The following is a 19046-nucleotide window of genomic DNA, read 5'->3' on the forward strand; positions in this document are numbered from 1 at the left end:
GAAAATAACTGTGAATCATTCAAAACTGTTTATATGGATAGTTTGAAAATGCGTGGGTTAACTTTTATCCACCACACCGGCTTGTAACGCCTCTCTTTATACATCGAAAACTGACGAGAAAGTTGCATTTTTTTCACAAGAGTGGCAAAGTAATTTGATGTACCTATAATAAGGTTAATTTGAATTTGTTTTGTAATGTTACAGTTATATTTACCTTGCGTTGGTGTGGTGAAAAAGTTTGTGTTACACTCAGTAGCAAAGTTTGTTCAACCCTCATCGTGCCTTGACTCTCTACACTCGTGTTTTTATTTTAGAATCTTTCTCTTGCTCGGGTATATTAGCACGAGCGGTTCCCTAACCTAACCTATCTATGTATATGATAACCTTACGAAAATCCTGAAAAGTTAACGATTCCATGACTAATGATAATCTGACAATCTTCAATAATTATGTCCAACAAAGGGATCCGATTTAACACAAGGTTACCATAGAAATAAGGACTTGTATCGATATAAACTGAAATAAATGTCATATACTAAGAAAAAGTGACCAAGGCCTCTAGTGCCCCAGGCTGGAATCGAACCAGCGTCCTCTGCTATCGCGGCAGGTGCCTAAGCCACTCGGCCACCGGGCCACAGCGGCATAGGTCAAATTTTCCAAATATATGCACTTCTTACTGAAGGCTTATGGCGCCCCCTGGCCATCTCTAAGGTAGAACAGTATGGTATGGTATGGTGATCGTTTTTGTATCGATATATTTGACCACTTTGCCCATCACTATCCATTTGATGTTGACTGGACATAAAAATATAACCTAGTTTTAATGTCGTGTCACTATTACGAGTGCAATGACTTGTGTTTCATTATTAATGTCAGGCCATGTTCGTATTCGCTTTCATGATTACTATCAGAATACCTATTAAATGTATTAAATGTCAAATAAACAACGTGTTCTATATATATTACTTTACCACGTCAGTGGCAAACAAGCATATGTGTCGCCTGATGGTAATTAAGTAGCCTATGGACGCCTGCAACTCTTGAGGTATTACATGCGCGTTGCCAACCCTTTAGTAGAATACCGGTTATTATTATAAAAATAAAAAATAAAATAAAATAAAATATCTTTATTTCAGAATATTAGAAATTCCATACAATATTGTTAGTATCATATCATTACAGCTACATGTTAGTAAGTACATTAAAATTAATCAAACCAATTTATATAAGATATTATGAATATGAGAATCAAATAATATATAAATTACAGCATGAGCAATATAACAGTAATTATATCTATCTAGTACCTTTATCTTGGAAACGGCTCTAACGATTTCGAAGAAATTCGCTATATGGGGGTTTTCGGGGCGGTAAATCGATCTACGAGTAGCTAGGTCTTATCTCTGGGAAAACGCGCATTTTTGAGTTTTTATATGTTTTCCGAAAAAAGCTCGGTCTCCCAGATATTGTTCATTAATTGTTGACTAACTTATCAAACTATCATAAAGGAAAAATTTGATTTGCCTAAGTAATAAAAAATAAAAAAATAATTATCATCGACTTGATGAAAGTGTAATATTTAGAACTTTTGCGTTTTGAACACATATTCATTCATTCATTAATTAACTGACATTTATAGACGGGTCTATCCCGAATTTATTTTATTAACTTTATTTACCGACGTTTCGACACAGATCTCACTGGTTGTGGTGAAAATGAAAATGGGAAAAAAATAAAAATGTCGATATCAAATATTGTCATCTGCAGCACATCCCTAGTGCTTCTTGGCGATCGCAAATATACTAATGAAGGGTTGTAAATAAGGGCCCGGTCGACCTCGATGTCAACATTGTTCTGTTGTCAAACAGAACAAAGTTGAACGCTTGAAGAACAACCGAAACAAAGATATGAAAATAAAAAAAAAATAAAAAAAATCTGTTTGAAAGGATTTAAATCTTTTTATTTTAATAAAAAAAAATTGTGGTTCCGCGCCCAAAGCGTAAAAACGGGACCCTATTACTATATCAGACTCCACTGTTCTTCTGTCTGTCACCAGGCTGTATCTCATCCACACGCGGGCACACGAACGTGTGATGTGTTATCTTCGTAGTTCCTTTTTTTTTGTTTTATGCTTTGGATGTACATACAAGTAAATTTCCACTAACCCGTATAAATGACAATGTGGTTCAGTGAAGGGGACGGACTGAAAATCAGTGCTGCGCAGGCAATTTCTAATGAAATGACTGACGCGGCGTATGCTGAGCCCGTTCCTTTTGCCGCACAAATTCTTTGGTAAATCTTTTATATTATGTAACCAGTGTGCTTTTTGTGTTGCAATAAATGGTTTCTTATTCTTATTCTTATTCTTATTTTTTTGCTGTTTTTGCGTCATCATCATGATCATATCAGCCAGAGGACGTCCACTGCTGGACATTAGGCCTCCCCCAAAGAGTGCCACAATGACCGGTCTTGCGCCACCCGCATCCAGCGGACTCCCGCGACCTTTACCAGGTCGTCAGTCCACCTTGTGGGGGGTCTACCCACGTTGAGCCTTCCGGTACGTGGTCGCTACTCGAGAACCTTTCCGCCCCAACGGCCATCGGTTCTACGGGCAATGTGCCCCGCCCACTGCCACTTTTGCGTAATGGTATGGAACCCTTCGCGCGCGAGTCCGACTCGCACTTGGCTTTTTTTTCATATCCATCAAGCATGATTCGAAGCTAGCCCCGTTTTTCCGCATCCAAGTCAAAGCCTGACTGAAAAAACCCGAGCTGTCTATTCAGGAATTCTGTTTCTGAGCAAAGCTCTTTGTACCATCACCCACCCTGTTAACTGTACATCGGACCTTATGCTTTTTGTAATAAGGTCCACCTATGTACAGTCAGGATGTACGCTGTGATACGCCGACGTGCGAATTGAGTTCTTCCCTATCGATTCAGTGATACAAAATGTAGTTTTGACGACACCAGCTGGTAAATGCTGTCTTTATACTTCGAAAACTGATAAGCAAGTTGCTTTTTATCGCAGGCAAAAGCTAATACAAACGTATTTAAACGTAGCGGTATTTCCGGACCGATACGACCTTCAAACCTTCAAGAAAAGAGCGTACTCCCATCTTAAAGGCCGGCAACGTGCTTGCAACCCCTCTGGTGTTGCGGGTGTCCATGGGCGGCGGTAATCGCTTACCATCAGGTGATTCGTCTGCTCGTTTGCCTCCTATATCATAAAAAAAAACTTAAACTAAAAAATTATGCAAAAAATGGCTTTAAAATCACGTTTGTTGTATGGTAGAACCACTTAAATATTTATTTTATTTTGTTTTTAGTATTTGTTGTTATCGCGGCAACGGAAATACATCAGCAGTGAAAATTTCAACTGTCTAGCTATCACGGTTTCTGAGTTACAGCCTGGTGACGGACGGACGGACACACGGACAGACGGACAGATGGACAGACGGACAGACGGACAGACGGACAGACGGACAGACGGACAGACGGACAGACGGACAGACGGACAGACGGACAGACGGACAGACGGACAGACGGACAGACGGACAGACGGACAGACGGACAGACGGACAGCGGAGTCTTAGTAATAAGGTCCCATTTTTACCCCATATTCTTTATTTACCAAATTGCATGTTGTTGAGGAAAATCGTGCACCAAAGATAACGCCTGACAGACAGACGGCAGACATGACAGATGTATACGCTTTGGGTGTAAAAACAAAGCATTTCTTTCATTTATACTCAGTATCTTTATCTCAGTACTTAAATAAAAGTAAACAAATAATTTAATTTTGTACATTTTCGGGTACCGTAAAATGGGGTGAGTAGGGTCAAAACTGAAATTCAAACCTCGATAACATTTGATTTTTACATATGAAAACTGAATAGTGTATATAATAATTAATAAGTGTTCCGGACGTTTGTATTTTTGTTTTTATTTTATTTTGGGTAGTTCCATTTCATAACTTTGACGATAAAGAGGAAAACCCACCTCACCCCGTAGTGCCTCGTATTTGGGGTGAGAGGGGTTTTCATACAAAGGTGATTTTGGAAGATTGTTGGATCGATTTTTTTTTATTATGCGTATTACTATAGCTCCATTTTAAAATAAATTACATTATTTTTGTAGCAGTAGCCTTAAAATCCCTTCTCACCCCCCTCTCAAACCTTCTCTCCCCATTCATAACCCACCTCTCCCCGCGAAACCTACTCACCCCGTTTTACGGTATATAGTTATAACATTTATTGATTAACCAACCAAATACAAAAGCACCTGGATCTGTCACTGAGCGATCTTATTTGATCATGTAATATTTTCATCTACCCTCAACTTAAGAACCCATTTAAGGGTAGATTTTGTTTACTCTTTTTTAAATACCTTAAGATACAGACTTATAGCGCAAGCAGAAACTTTTACCAGATGCTTTTTAGGGTTTCCGAATAACGGAACCGTTATAAAAAAATAAACTGGACAAGTGCAAGTCGGACTCGCCCACCGAGGATTCCGTACTGTTTAGTATTTGTTGTTATAACGGCAACAGAAATACAAAACCAAAATATTACTTTGCTAATCCGCGAAAAGATAACGTGCTAGTCAATCAGTGCTAACCCGTTATACTTACTTGCGTATTTTTTACATGCAATTAATGTTCCCAGTTCCCACCCTCCCACCTCAAAAATAAATACGCAAATAAATATAACAAACCACCACCAAACGAACAATACTCGACACGTGTTTCGCCTCTCTACGAGGCATCTTCAGGAGATGATGATCTTGAGGAGGAGAATTGTTCTCTAGCGTCTTTTCTTTGACATAAAATCATAGTTTCATTGTTTTTACCTTAAATTCCGACGTTTCAGCTGAGTTGCACCAGCTGTGGTCACGGAAGACTGACGTCCCAGCAAATCAGCAAATTTATTTATATCTCCATTGACATTTGCTGGGACGTCAGTCTTTCCGTGACCACAGCTGGTGCAACTCGAACTTAAGGTAAAAACAATGAAATTATATCGCGGTAGACCCGTTTGTGTAATTAAATATGTGTACAAAACGCGAGAGTTTAAAGTGTTACATAAACTCATAGCCCAACGTTAAGATCATAATAAATTTAACCCTTCCTTTTGTTCCCTCAATATGAAAAACTGTTTGGGATCAAAAACAATTTTTACCTCAGAATTGTACCAAAGAAAAACGAGCAATAACCAGCATAGTGGCTCCCTCGAGAGTCATGGCAATTTCATTACGCCGCATAATATATGTATTTGTATTTTAACGACATAGTTCCTACGTTTTATGTCTTCTAACCTTATTATGTTCTAACCTTAATATTATGCTATCAATAGGGAATATTACGCGAAACTCTGTAGGGGGCGCCACTACCACTATCCATCACAATCTGGGGGTCTACCGCGAAACAAGAAAATCGAAATTTCCTTATCTAACTTCTCTATCACTCTTGCATATTCGAGCGATAAAGAGATAACTAAATTTTGATACTCGCGTTTCCCGGTAGGCCCTTCTTAACAAACTGCCTTGATGCATTAATGTCATATTTTATTGTCTGTGAAAACTTGTCAAAAAACAGTTTAAAGCACAGTATGTATAAGTTACTCTATGGTTTACTAGCTAGCTTAGTGCTGCACTCTGGCGGCAGAACATTGCAGTAATACAACTTGTTCTCTTTTGTGAGCTATGAATTTTTTTTTTAAATCAAATGTAAAAGAATTAAATAGTTTATAGTTATGCTAATAGTTCTGCTGGCTGTACATAATAAAACTAAGGGATTTCTAAGCTGTATACCTAGCGATGTTTCATGGTTCCGCCATTTTGTAAAAAAATCTAGAAACTGAATCTACATAAAATAACCTATAACAAAAAGTTGACGTCACTGGGGACAAAAGAGTTGGCAGCTTCCTCGCTAAACGAATAAGCGTTGTGATTCAGCGAGGAAATGCTGCCATTATCTTTGGCACTATGTCCCTGGGTACTATGCCCTCTTTAAATATAGAGTTTTAGTTTTTAATTAGTTTAAGAGAGAGAGAGAGAGAGAGAGAGAAGAAGGCTAAGTAAAAAAATAGTTTCATTTGGACTCACAGACAAGACATCCTCCAGACTGAGCATAGTAGCTCTACCCCCTCTGCCACGCATACGGTAGTTTTACTCCATTTTCGAGTCGAAAGTGTCTTTGTGTGACGTCCGTGTCTTTGAACGGACCAATCACGGCACGGGACCTCGCTCACCTCGTCCCCCGCACCCCAGTATTTTTGGCAGCATCGGTTTCATGAAATAATTGCTCTAAACTCCGTCGAAAGGATTCCTAGTCTATCTTTGGACTGTACCTTTATTTACATTTTATTCTATCAGAAAATAAATAATTTTACTTTCACTAAAAAAAAATATTGATGATTTGACGACCTTCTCGCCTAGTCGGTAGTGGCCCTGTCTACAAAGCAGGAGGTCCCGGGTTCGAATCCTGGTAAGATCTTTTCCATGTATATAAATATGAAGTGTGTGTAACAGTGAAGAATCGTTCCACGGTTGAAACATATTCTGTGTAAATATTTTTGGTGCATTTACCCCAGTGTAAACGACCTCCTTGTGGCAGAGGTCGGTAAAAGGGTACCCGGGACGCATTACGGACTATTTGCCCAAATTTACTGGAATAGGCTCGAGCCTTTTACAAGCGGAGCGGGAAGCGTTTTCAACCGCTCGTGAAAAATTGGGGACAATGTTACACAAATCAATCTACTCGTAGTTACCTATTAACTATCTGCCCGATTCGAACTTTAAGATACGTCAATTAATAGATCTAGAAACGATATGGATTAGATGTCTCAGTGTCAAAAGTGTCATTATTGTTTGAAGAAACGTCACATTTGTCACATTCACAATCACATGCACCACGTCACATTTTATTGTAATTTTGGTTTAATGTAATTTTTGTTGACATGTATTTTTAAGTTTATTTTTAATTTTAACATTTATATGATAATATTGTAATTTTAATAATTTTAATTTTAATATTTTGTATGGGTATATTTTTTGCATGAAATAAACTTGATTGATTGATTTGACACTGGCATATCTAATAGATCTAGAAACGATATTGATTAGATGTGTCAGTGTCAAAAGTGTCGTTATTGTTTGAAGAAACGTCAGATTTGACACTGACATATCTAATCCATATCGTTTCTAGACCTATTAATTGACGTATCTTAAAGTTAGAATCGGGCAGTATGAGACGATATACCTTATATAGAGAAATACATACCTACTTTACGGGATTCGAACCCAGGACCTCCTGCTGCATAAGCTACCAACTAAAAAAAACCGGACGATTGCGATTCGGACTCGCCCACCGAGGGTTCTGTACTTTTTAGTATTTGTCGTTATAGCGGTAACATAAATACATCATCAGCCGGGTTTTTTGTATTTTTTTCGTATTCAAATCATTTAGGACTTAAAAAAACGATGACATTCGAATTGTATATTTTTTTAATCTAGTCCGTTAAAGAGAGTACGCTAAATGTATAGCGTGACCTTATAATCATTACTGTAGGCCGCCGCGCCCGGATAATGTTTGATGAAGGACCAGAAATCCGACGGTTGATGCCAACTGTACGTGTATAGTCAGCTGCATATCATACCTACCTGATTCAGTTAGATACTCCCGTTTTCAGATTTTTTAATATTATCACTACACCTTATAAAACAAAGTCCCCCGCCCCGTCTGTCTGTTTGTGTGTTTGTTCGCGATAAACTCCAAAACTACTGAACAGATTTTCATACGGTTTTCACCTATCAATAAAGTGATTCTTTGTTTAATGTATAATTTGTTAACCCGTGCGAAGCCGGGGCGGATCGCTTGCCTACTGAACAAAAAGGAATACGCAATGAAATTATAACTAACCTTACTTACACATAATAACCCTATTCTTTGTTTAACGCATACGAACAAATGTAGGTTATTTAACCCCCTCACTGCTAAGCATAACTTATACGCCCATTAATTACGTTGGCTAGCCTCCATTTTTGCAACATGGCCGTACGAGAGAATGCTTTCAGGGTTCAAATCCCGCGTTACATTTATTTAACTGACCCAGTTAAATGAGGACAATTAATTTTACTAATGGAAATTGAATAAAACAATTTAAAAGGAAAGGAAGTCAACATGTGACGTACCTACTCAAAATGTGACGTCCTCAGAACGTGGCCTAACTCGAAAGTGACCTCCTAAAAATGTGACATACTCCGCCTAAACTGCGTATATATACAAGTTGGAAGATTTCTAGAGACTGAGCTGAAAGGATAGTGTTATCAAAGTGATCTACAATCGAGTTATTATAATCGTAAAGCTGGATTAAAAAGTAAAACAAAATAAGAAGAAAAGTTTTATGTGAAAACGAGTTTCCTTGCGGTGGTTCTCAGGTGTATAACTATGTTTGATAGACATCGACACAGCACTTTGAAGAGTATCAGCTCTTTTCCAAAATATTTGCAGACTTAGCGGTTTTTTTTATTTATTCTCTCTTCAGTCGTTCCCTCATTCCTGAGGATCGTGATCACTATGTTTCACATCCTTGATCAGCTGTCTCCATCGGTCTCGATCCATTGTTGCCCTCACTGCTTGATGGAATTTGCTCGAGGAAGTGGCTTCTCTGACTTGGTCAGTCCACCTGGTTGGCGAGCGACCGCAACCTCTCTTGCCTTCCACACCACCATTTTATTTATTAGTTATCTAAATTAAGTTGCTATTTGGTCACAGTCAACCGCTAACGCTCTATTACACTTCTAACACGCTTTACCAAGGCATTGCGAAAACTAGTTTTGTCTGAAACAAAACCCAGTTTTTTTTCACCAAGTTCCGGAAAACTAGATAACTATAGTTATCTAAAACACCGTTTTACAGGGTATTACGGAAAACCAGTTTTAACTACGGAAAATGTGTTTTCTATCACTTAAAACAAGTTTGTACTGTAGCAGATAGGTAAGTTTAAGTTTATCAAAACCTACGTAGATAAAAAAAATCACGGCCACACTACATAAAATAAATATTCAATTGATAAATAACTCATTATTTTTATTATAGCAATAATATCAGTCCGGGTCTCATTGAATCTAATAGACAATAAATATTAGATTCAAAGAGGGATTAGATTCCCATTTCAACATTATTTTGTCTATATTTTTGTTTGCACATTAATATTATGGAAGTTATTATAGGTACAGTCGTGCTAAGAATACCTTGCTATAAGTACAGTCACCTGCAATAATATGTTACACAACGAAGGCCGCAAAAATATCTGACACGATCTTATTTGTAGAGCCATAAGAACTTGTCACATATTTTTGCGGCCTTCGAAGAGTAACATATTATTGCAGGTGACTGTACATCAGAGTGTCCCGTACTTACCTTAAAAAATATAAAAATACGTCTAAAGCGGTACTGATTAACAGTCCGCCGGACGGTATCGGCCTATCAGTTATTCCGAACTGTCAAAATTTTGTTCTTACTGACAGGCCGATACCGTCCGGCGGACTGTTAATCAGTGGGCCCCTTAACAGTTTTAGCACTGACAAACGGTCCATACATAAATATAGATACAAATAAGAAATAAAACGAAACGTTCTCATCGAAGCGTGTTTAACACATTCAACGCCAAGAACCCGACTGTCGGGTACACTGTTCGAAGCGACTACGCGCTCCATACGGCGAAGACGTGGCTACGTGGCTAATCACTTAGTGGCAAATTGGCAATGAATGTGTTAAAAATTGGTGCATTTTATTTCAAACTAACATCAATAGGACCGTCAACATCAAAATAAAAGGGCACAATACTAAAACATAAAAAGTGAGAAAAGGCCACACAAAACCAGTGTTCCCTAAACGAAAAGATAAATTAAAATCAGGAACCGGCGTCAACAACAAACTAAAAAAAACTCAACAAAAAAGTGTTAGAAAGTTCAACAAAAAAAAGTGTTAATAAGGTAATAGTGTAGTGAAATGAAGTAGGTGATGTTGGCACGATGCTCGCCATGTCGACGCTGATGATGCCCGCGGCCACCATGACCACCATGACCAACGCCGGGCCCATCCCCGTGGCGCAGGCCAAGCTGGAGCCCAAGCTGCTGCAGCTGCCGCACCCCATGATGCTGCAGCAACACCAGCACACGCACCCCCACACCAAACTTGGTAAGTAGATTTTGACCTTTCTTCCTTTCTGCCTTTGTTCCTTTCTTCATTTGTTTCTTTGTTCCTTTCTTCATTTGTTCCTTTGTGCATTTTTTCCTTTCTTCCTTTGTTCATTTCTTCCTTTGTTCCTTTCTTCATTTGTTCCTTTGTGCATTTGTTCCTTTCTCCCTTTGTTCCTTTCTTCATTTGTTCCTTTGTGCCTTTGTTCCTTTCTTCCTTTGTTCCTTTCTTCATTTGCTTCTTTATGCCTTTGTTCCTTTCTTCCTTTGTTCCTTTCTTCCTTTGTTAATTTGTTCCTTTCTTCCTTTGTTCCTTTCTTCCTTTCTTCCTTGCTTCCTTCCATCCTTCCTTTTGTAATGCAAACCTGTAATTTAAGTTTTCATTTCCAAAAATTTCAAAAATGTTTTCAGATGTCACAAGAATACCCACCATTTGGGTTATGTTTAAAAAAAATGTCATATGCCCATTGGGACAATAGGCTACTTTCCTACTAGTTAAATCAGCTTCTTTTTTAGAACTGTATAAACGATTTTCTAATATGGAATTTATATGAAAACGAGTATAGTGACGTCACGGTCAACTCGCCTACTTTTTATATTTCGATCCAATTTCCTATTCCTCTACATTTGGTATTGACTGTACATAAAAAAAATCACGAGTATTGGAGAAATGCTAGAGTCAGACCGTGAAAAGTCTGCAGCGATTTTGATAGCCCACTCAGTGCAAGTGTCATTTTAAACGTCAAACTTCTATGAAATTATGACGTATAACTAACACTTACACTGCGTAGGCTATCAAATCCGCTGCAGAATTTTCTTGGTGCGACTCTATCTGTATAGGAGCAGTCGAATAGATAATAGGAAGGCATTTTTACCAATGATAAAATGCCAAACTACCAATAAATAGAGGGTCATTGTTTACTGGCAATATTGGCATATTTTATACGTTGCGTGATCACTTTACGACCACATAAACAGGCCCTGGGTGGCATTGCAACCTTTAAAATTATGATATAGATCTAACATAACTCGTATCTCGCTCGTGCCAATATGTAAAATTTGTACGCGATTTTCAGCGAGTAGGTACTTAATCAAATCAAGTATGTAAGTGTGTAAATTTTCTTTATTGCACCAATAATTATACATTAAACATTACTAAGACACAATATGAAACATTATTAAAATTACATTTTTGAAGCCAGAATGCCTCTCTTTGTGTGTTTGTTGTTTGTGAATAGCTTTATTATTTTGTATTGTTAACTGCACCACGGCACCAGTCATCGGAAATAGGCCAAACAAATTAGATTTTTTCCAAGTATTAATTCCCAGCAAGCTGGAAATCGTCTTAATACCTTCATTTGGTTCTAAATTAGCGTAGCATTTGCTCCATTCCAGGAGTTGTAAAAAAAAATTTTGCTCTTTTTCAGTTTTTTGCTTGTAGTTCATAAACGATACGTCTGACGGAAAATTTGCTCTAATCATAATAAAAATTGACATCTGAGGATCCGAAAGATACCTTAATATGAGTTCGTAGTCAAAGATTGTAATAAATGGCCGGCACTTTGAATTTCTTTTTTTTTGTAAAATCGTGTCAAAATCCGTTTTTTTTACCAGTGACTGATCCACAACAACCTTCCTAGTAGCAACATTGATTTTGACGGTGGGTTCCTTCTACATCGAGTAGTTTTGTCAATCCAAGGTAAAATGTATCTCCCAAGGCTCGCAAAATTGACCCATCCTGCTGTATCCTGGGATATAGCAAACTCGGATTATACGAATTTAGCTTGCTGGGAATTCATTCCTCAAAACGCTTTTTTTGGATCTAATTTGATTGGCCTAAAATTTGGAGTATTTTAGACATTTCACCGAAACCTGTATTTATTTAATAGTTGATGTCCAAATAGTTACCATTATGTTTTCGATGTATATAATAAAAGATACTGCAATGGGTTTCAATATTATTAACAAATCAAAACTTTCCAAATCGGTCCAGCATCGGAACATACATACATATAAAAGTTTGTTTTCAAAAAAATCATTTTAGATACTTTTATTCCAACAGGCAACTAGAGATAATAAAAAAAAACACAAACACAATTAGGTTGCATTGTTTTATAACAGAGTTCCTACGGCACCTCCTGTGTCCATCATCAGATCAGCTCGATGGCACAGTCGGTTCCCTAAGTAGGTAACTTTTCTATGCAATTAGTATGGCAACCTGGGTACTTAAGTTGGGGCACCTACCATACCACAATATTGCATTGTCACCCGACTTACATTCCATGTACTTAGAGTCTGTGCGGAAAGAGAAGAGTCGTGGAATGTATTGGGCCCCATACATTTCACGACTCTTCTATTTCCGCACAGACTATGTAAAGTTTCAGTTCAATCGAATAATGAAAAGTGGGTCTAATTTAACTTGCAAGATTTGACCCTAGCTTATACACGGTGTAACATGAGGAAACCGAATAATTTTAACACGTTCGCGGACGCTCAGTCACACCAGTTGGACACCTAAATTTTGTATGGAAATATTGGGACTGTTATAGCATTCCTGTCATTACAAATATATCTTTTAGGTTTGTATATGACGCGTAATGTTATGCAAGGCGAATGCTATGCAATCCGCGTCAATATGAAGTATATTTTTTATACGCTATGTGACAACAAATGCTATACAATTCGGATGCATAAGCATGTCTGTCACATGACGTAGTCAAGATGGGATCTTATATGACATCGCATGTTATAGCATTCATACATCGTGCTCGATGGACTTGATGGCTGAGACTTCTGACTTCCTAAAGGCGCGATTTTTGCTCTAAAGACTCATTTGCTGACCTCTTCAAACAATTTTCTTCTTCTGTTTTGTTCCCTCTTTGCTTATCATTGTAATATTGAGTCCATCTCATACATGCCCCATCCCAAGCACGTTCGCTGTTCATTCGACCTCAAATTATGTGATACTACCTACAAAAATAAACTCACGAAGGAGCATGACATCGATATTTTCAACAGCAACATCCAAACTGTGCGGCGTATCCTGACAGAGGAGTTCTTTAAATGAGCATGGCTTAGTGGAATGTGAAATTTCATTGTGCTGTGTTTTTTCTTTATTTCTTTTGAATCTTCTTTAGTAATGCGAATTCAAAATTAGTTACTCTGCCTTTGGCGTTGAAATGAATGTATAGTGCAATAGTGCTAACCACCAATTGTTTTTGTTAATCTGTATTTCTTTTGAATCTTCTTTAGTAATACGAATTCAAAATTTGCTACTCTGCCTTTGGCGTTGAAATGTATGTGTAGTGCAATAGTGCTAACCACCAATTGTTTTTGTTAATCTGTATTTACTGGTGAGAACCTGTAATTGGCTTCTTGTATCACATTTATAAAACCTATTAACATGTTAACAGCTGTTGGATCTCCGAATAGTAATAAATAAATAAATTATGCGTTGGAGACCGGCTCTAATCTAAAGGCCCAGTCATGGGTCTCATAGCATGTTGTAGAAAGCCGAGTGGCAATGTTGAGTTCTCTTAAAATGAGAGGTTTGTTCTTCTAGCTGTCCAAGGTATACGCAGCATTTTACGCCAACACTACTTCTCAAAAGTGTAAATATGTACCGCATTACACTTTTTGAGTTCCCTGTAACGCACCGCCGCGTTAAGTTCTGGACGTAAATCGTGCACCACTTTTCCTGCCAAGCGATGATTCACCCAACTTTATATTCTTTTTCGGATGCATCTGCACCAAATACAAGGCGTGAAATATACACAGAATGATACCACAAATGCGTGTCATAAGGTGCTTACCTTGTGGGAGGTGATCATCGAGCGCCAACAGGCTATAATTTACAATTATATGACCAAAACTATGACTAGTAACGTAATTATTTCAATAATAGGTATACACATTCATGCCTCACTTTTTCACATTAACCGTTATCAAAATTTTACTGTAGTGTAATTAAGAGCAAGTAAACACGTTTGTTTATTAAAACACAATGAAAAACTTAAAGAAATTGTAAGAAAAACATTAATTACGATTTTATAAAAATACGTCAAAATCGCTATCGCGCACGAAATTCACCCAAATTACATGTGTCCACTCCCAGACGCACCTGCCGGGCTACTAAGGGAACTGCCATACAAAGACGAATGCTATAGCATCCGCGTCACAGAAAGGGGGGCCAATTTGGAGACGTCACAGGATAATTTTTAACTTCGATAAAACTATGTAATATGGCAGTACGCATTGAATGAAAACATTTATTTTCAGGCAACTATTGGCCCATAGATAAATACCTTAAAACTAGCATACATATTATTACAAAATATATCTTAAAACTAAAAACACAATTATGGCTGCGATGCAGTTCGCAACCCCGCAGTGTCAGGGAGCCGGCCGCGGAACCGCCGGAACTTGACACCCTTCGGCCAAAACTCCTCCTTGGTGAAGGTCGCTAGATGTTCAGTCGGAACGCTCAGCACAAAAGAATTAAAATTCACACTGTGTCGAGATTCCAACTTCACGACCCTCAGGATGAATCCGGACTTGGCTCGTACATACTTCACGATCTCCTCGACCTTCGTAAGGTAGTGTAATCGGGACACATACAGCAGCGTCGTCGGTGTTGCAGGACGCAGCAAATGGTTAGGTCCAGTCGGTGCGGTACCGCACTGATTCGGACGAGCTGACTTCTTTCTCCTCTCCACCTTTTTGAAGCCATCTCTGTCGCATCCCGACTCTTTTAGAGTCAGCTGTGACCGATCCTTGTGAACAGGTTCACGAAGGCTCTGCACCCCTTTCTTCGGCCGCTGCTTAGACTTGGACACAGCAGGCGGCTTAGCGGCATTATTTGACTCTGGTGACTGGTAGAGGAAAAGTTGGTGAATAATATTATACTGTGGTTAAGCGGATTGATAAGCATTTCAACGAAGAAATTTAAAAAGAATAACGGATGCAATAGCAGGCGCGTCACCAGGAGGAGTACAAAAACGGATGCTATGCAATCCGCGTCCGCGAACGTGTTAACAGCGTATTCCTGATCATATTTAGAGACAAAAATGTTCTATAAACTTTTTTGAAATTCGCCTAGTTTCAGAGTTAATACCAATTTAAAAAAAATCAAGTTTTTATTGTTACATAGTGCAAAACGCCTTTTTGTTGGCGATGTTGCTACTATAGGGCGTAGTCTAAATATCCTTATTGATAGATGTCAAAAGTGACAAGTAATTATTTGCAAAAACTAAGTTTAAAAAAAAAAGTAAAAATCCATTTTAAGTGACATGTTTACCAATAACATTTGCTTTTTTATGTACAAATACATTCAAAACATTGAAAAAAACCAAACAAAAAAATTTTTTTTGGCGAAATTGGCCTAAACTCATATTACATTTTTTCCTTCTTTTGACCCCAGAAATGCGTGGTTAAAATCTTTCGCATTCCTCGTGAACACCATGTATACCTACATACAAACATTGCAAGTTAAATAAAAGCGTGTAAATGAACAAGGATCTCATTTGAGAACCTAATTTTTGAAGTCGGTTAAAAATCCAATTTGCACACACATAAGATAAGAAACACCTTAAAACGCAACTTTGCACCTGTAGCGATATTGCTAAAACTTGCTCACCGTCGGGCCGAAAGGCATTACAAATTAACCCCCCTCCCCCCTTCCCTAGGGGTAGGGGGCTTGTTAGCGCGCCTGAATATTTGAGGGTCGGGCCGGCAAGTTCGCTCGCAGGGATATTTAGAACAGTAAACAAGGGTTAGTTTGTAATTTTAGAACTTTAAGTTTTAGGTTAAGTTGGAGACTAACTGCCCGATTCGGACTTTTACATACGTTAATAGGGAGTATTACTGCAATGTGCTGCCGCCAGAGTGCAGCACTAATGCACCCAGTAAACCATAGAGTAAGTTAGACGTACTAAGCCTTAAACAGTTTTTAGGGTTCCGTACCCAAAGGGTAAAACGGGACCCTATTACTAAGACTTCGCTGTCCGTCCGTCCGTCCGTCTGTCTGTCACCAGGCTGTATCTCACAAACCGTGATAACTAGACAGTTGAAATATTCACAGATGATGTATTTCTGTTGCCGCTATAACAACAAATACTAAAAACAGAATAAAATAAAGATTTAAATGGGGCTCCCATACAACAAACGTGATTTTTGACAAAAGTTAAGCAACGTCGGGCGTGGTCAGTACTTGGATGGGTGACCGTTTTTTTTGCATTTTTTTCCGTTTTTTTTGCATTATGGTACGGAACCCTTCGTGCGCGAGTCCGACTCGCACTTGCCCGGTTTTTTGACAAGTTTTCACTATGACATTGATGCATCAAAGCAGTTTGTTTTACGAAATCGAAATTTTGTTATCAGTCTCTCTATCGATGGAATACGCAAAAGTGACAGAGAGGCAGAAACCGAATTTTCGTGTTTCGTTGTAGGCCCTGTAAGTATGATAGTGACGCCCTCTACGCAGAGTTTTGCGTAATATTCCCTATTAATAGATCTAGGAACGATATGGATTAGATGTGTCAGTGTCAAAAGATGCTATTTTGTTTGAAGAAACATCACATTTGACACTGACATATATTATATTTAATCCATATCGTTTCTAGGGGTGTGTAATGATCCGTATAACAATTTTTGATATATTTTCAAAAGATATAACAACTTTTGATATAATTTCATGGTGTATAATCACTTAAGTGGTATAATGAACTTTTGATATAACAACAAAATAACTATTTTCATGGGGTATAATGTTTAATCGATATAAAAGCTATTCGATATAACGTTTACTGGATAATAATATAATGAATATTTGTTATAAGTATTTATGGTATAATGTATTCAAATGTATAAAAATAAGTTGAGATTTGTCAGTACTTAAAAAAACATTTATCTATTTGTTTTCTTTCTAAACTCGTTGAGATTGCAGAGAGAAGCGAAACGTGTCGATGATTTCCATTAATTATTCCTTAAAAGTGAAGTAATAAAAAAGTCGGTTCTGGCGCTTCGCCGGCCGCTACCGCGGCACGCTCGCTTCGCTCGCTCGGCTCGCGCGCTGTAGGGTCGCAGTTCTACCTAACACTCCTCCTCGCTTCGCTCGTCGTCGTACCTAACTGTGACCTGGCGGCTTAGCACGGTCGCGTTTTTATCCCTTGTCACCATGCCTGTCACGTTCTAACAAGTATGTAAGTGCGAAAGGGACGCGCAGAGTGATAGTCGATAAAAATGGAACCGTGCTGAGCCCGCTGCCTTAAGTTCGAATACGTAGGTTGTTATAATAGTAGTAAATATTACAAATTATACCAGTACTACATTATGCCAACTGAGCGTTATATCGAACATAATTATATCACATATACGTTATACGGTGTAAATGTTAGATTAGAAGTTGTTATATTACAAGTTCATTATACTTGACGATAGTTAGACTCTCTAAGAATATACCATGTATTGTTATAGCAAAAGTGCATTATGTCCCTCAATCGTTATATCGACTAAAAATATATCAAAAGTTGTTATATGGACCGTTACGCACCCCGTTTCTAGATCTATTACTTGACGTATCTTAAAGTTCGAATCGGGCCGTTGGTTTGGCCTGATTCTTTGTTCTAACTTAATCACGACGGCCATTCTACAAGAGTAGATAATATAATTAAATTGTGGCATAAGCATACATAATTTTTAATTTTCAAATCATATTTGTACAATCTGTGTTTTAAATTCTTTGTTTGAGCATAAAATTTTACAAATGTATTAGGTACCTAAGTTAAAAATACACAGAAATTTAAATATAAGTTTAAAAGTAGGAAACAATATTTAAGAATGTTAATTTATGTATCTTCTTCTTCTTCTTCTTCCTCGCGCTATCCCGGCATTTTGCCACGGCTGGGGCAAAACAGCCTGGGGTCCGCTTGACAACTAATCCCATGATTTGACGTAGGCACTAGCTTCTACGAAAGCGACTGCCATCTGACCTTCCAACCCAGAGGGGAAACTAGCCCTTATCGGGATTAGTCCGGTTTCCTCACGATGTTTTCCTTCACCGAAAAGCGACTGGCAAATATCGAATGATATTTCGTACATAAGTTCCGAAAACGCATTGGTACGAGCCGGGGTTTGAACCCGTGACCTCCGGATTGAAAGTCGCACGCTCTTACCGCTAGGCCACCAGCGCTTCCGCTAGGCGACAATGTTAATTTATGGATATATACCACAACTATTATTACTGCGATAGTTTTTACTGTGACCATTGTAATAAGACACAGGACTAGGAGTACGTGTAATGTAACTAACCTATGTAAATATAGCCCTAGGGCTCTGACTACTGAAACACGAAAGTAGCTCTTTATACTAAGTATATCGATCCAGGCGTCCATATCCTACATTATATTCGTAAGGTTTTAAAATGTCGGGATCTACTTGAAAAATTACTTGCCTATGCATGGAGGAGGATATCAGCACACAGGTGAGAAGCGCAGCAGGACTAAGTAAACCGTTCCAAGTGGAGGTTGGAGTGCATCAGGGATCGACCCTCAGCCCGTACCTGTTTAACCTATCAATGGACTATCTCACAAAGGACATCCAATCCCCAATACCATGGTGCATGCTGTACGCGGATTAGGGTGTTGCTTATTTCGTCGAAATTGAAATTGTCTATGTCTCACCCCCTTAAATTGTTCTATTTGACTAAAAAACAAATATGGTTTTTTTTCTGAATTTTCAATTACGTTTTAGGGGTTGCTACCGAATTTTGAAAATTTGGACCCTCCATACAAGATTAATTTTTTTTCGTTTTTTTTCTCGTTTTTTTTTATGAGACAACGGGTCAGGGTG

At 38.2% G+C, this 19046-nt stretch overlaps 1 protein-coding gene and 1 long non-coding RNA gene across 2 annotated transcripts in view; both read left to right on the top strand.

Annotated features, from left to right (window-relative positions):
* Positions 1–9877, top strand: part of LOC134802528 (uncharacterized) — an 84569-nt gene extending 74692 nt beyond the window's left edge. Inside the window, exon 3 of the long non-coding RNA XR_010145851.1 lies at positions 9814–9877. This is a non-coding gene — a long non-coding RNA (uncharacterized LOC134802528). The remainder of the gene's footprint in view (positions 1–9813) is intronic.
* A 102-nt stretch (positions 9878–9979) lies between these two features.
* LOC134802407 (nucleolysin TIAR) overlaps positions 9980–19046 on the top strand; it is a 107377-nt gene continuing 98310 nt past the window's right edge. The window contains exon 1 of the mRNA XM_063775063.1: positions 9980–10200. Coding sequence (XP_063631133.1) covers positions 10035–10200 — 166 coding nt within the window. The 5' untranslated portion in view covers positions 9980–10034. The remainder of the gene's footprint in view (positions 10201–19046) is intronic.

The sequence above is a fragment of the Cydia splendana genome, chromosome 24 (genome assembly GCF_910591565.1).
Source record: "Cydia splendana chromosome 24, ilCydSple1.2, whole genome shotgun sequence".
In the NCBI taxonomy this organism is placed as follows: domain Eukaryota; kingdom Metazoa; phylum Arthropoda; class Insecta; order Lepidoptera; family Tortricidae; genus Cydia; species Cydia splendana.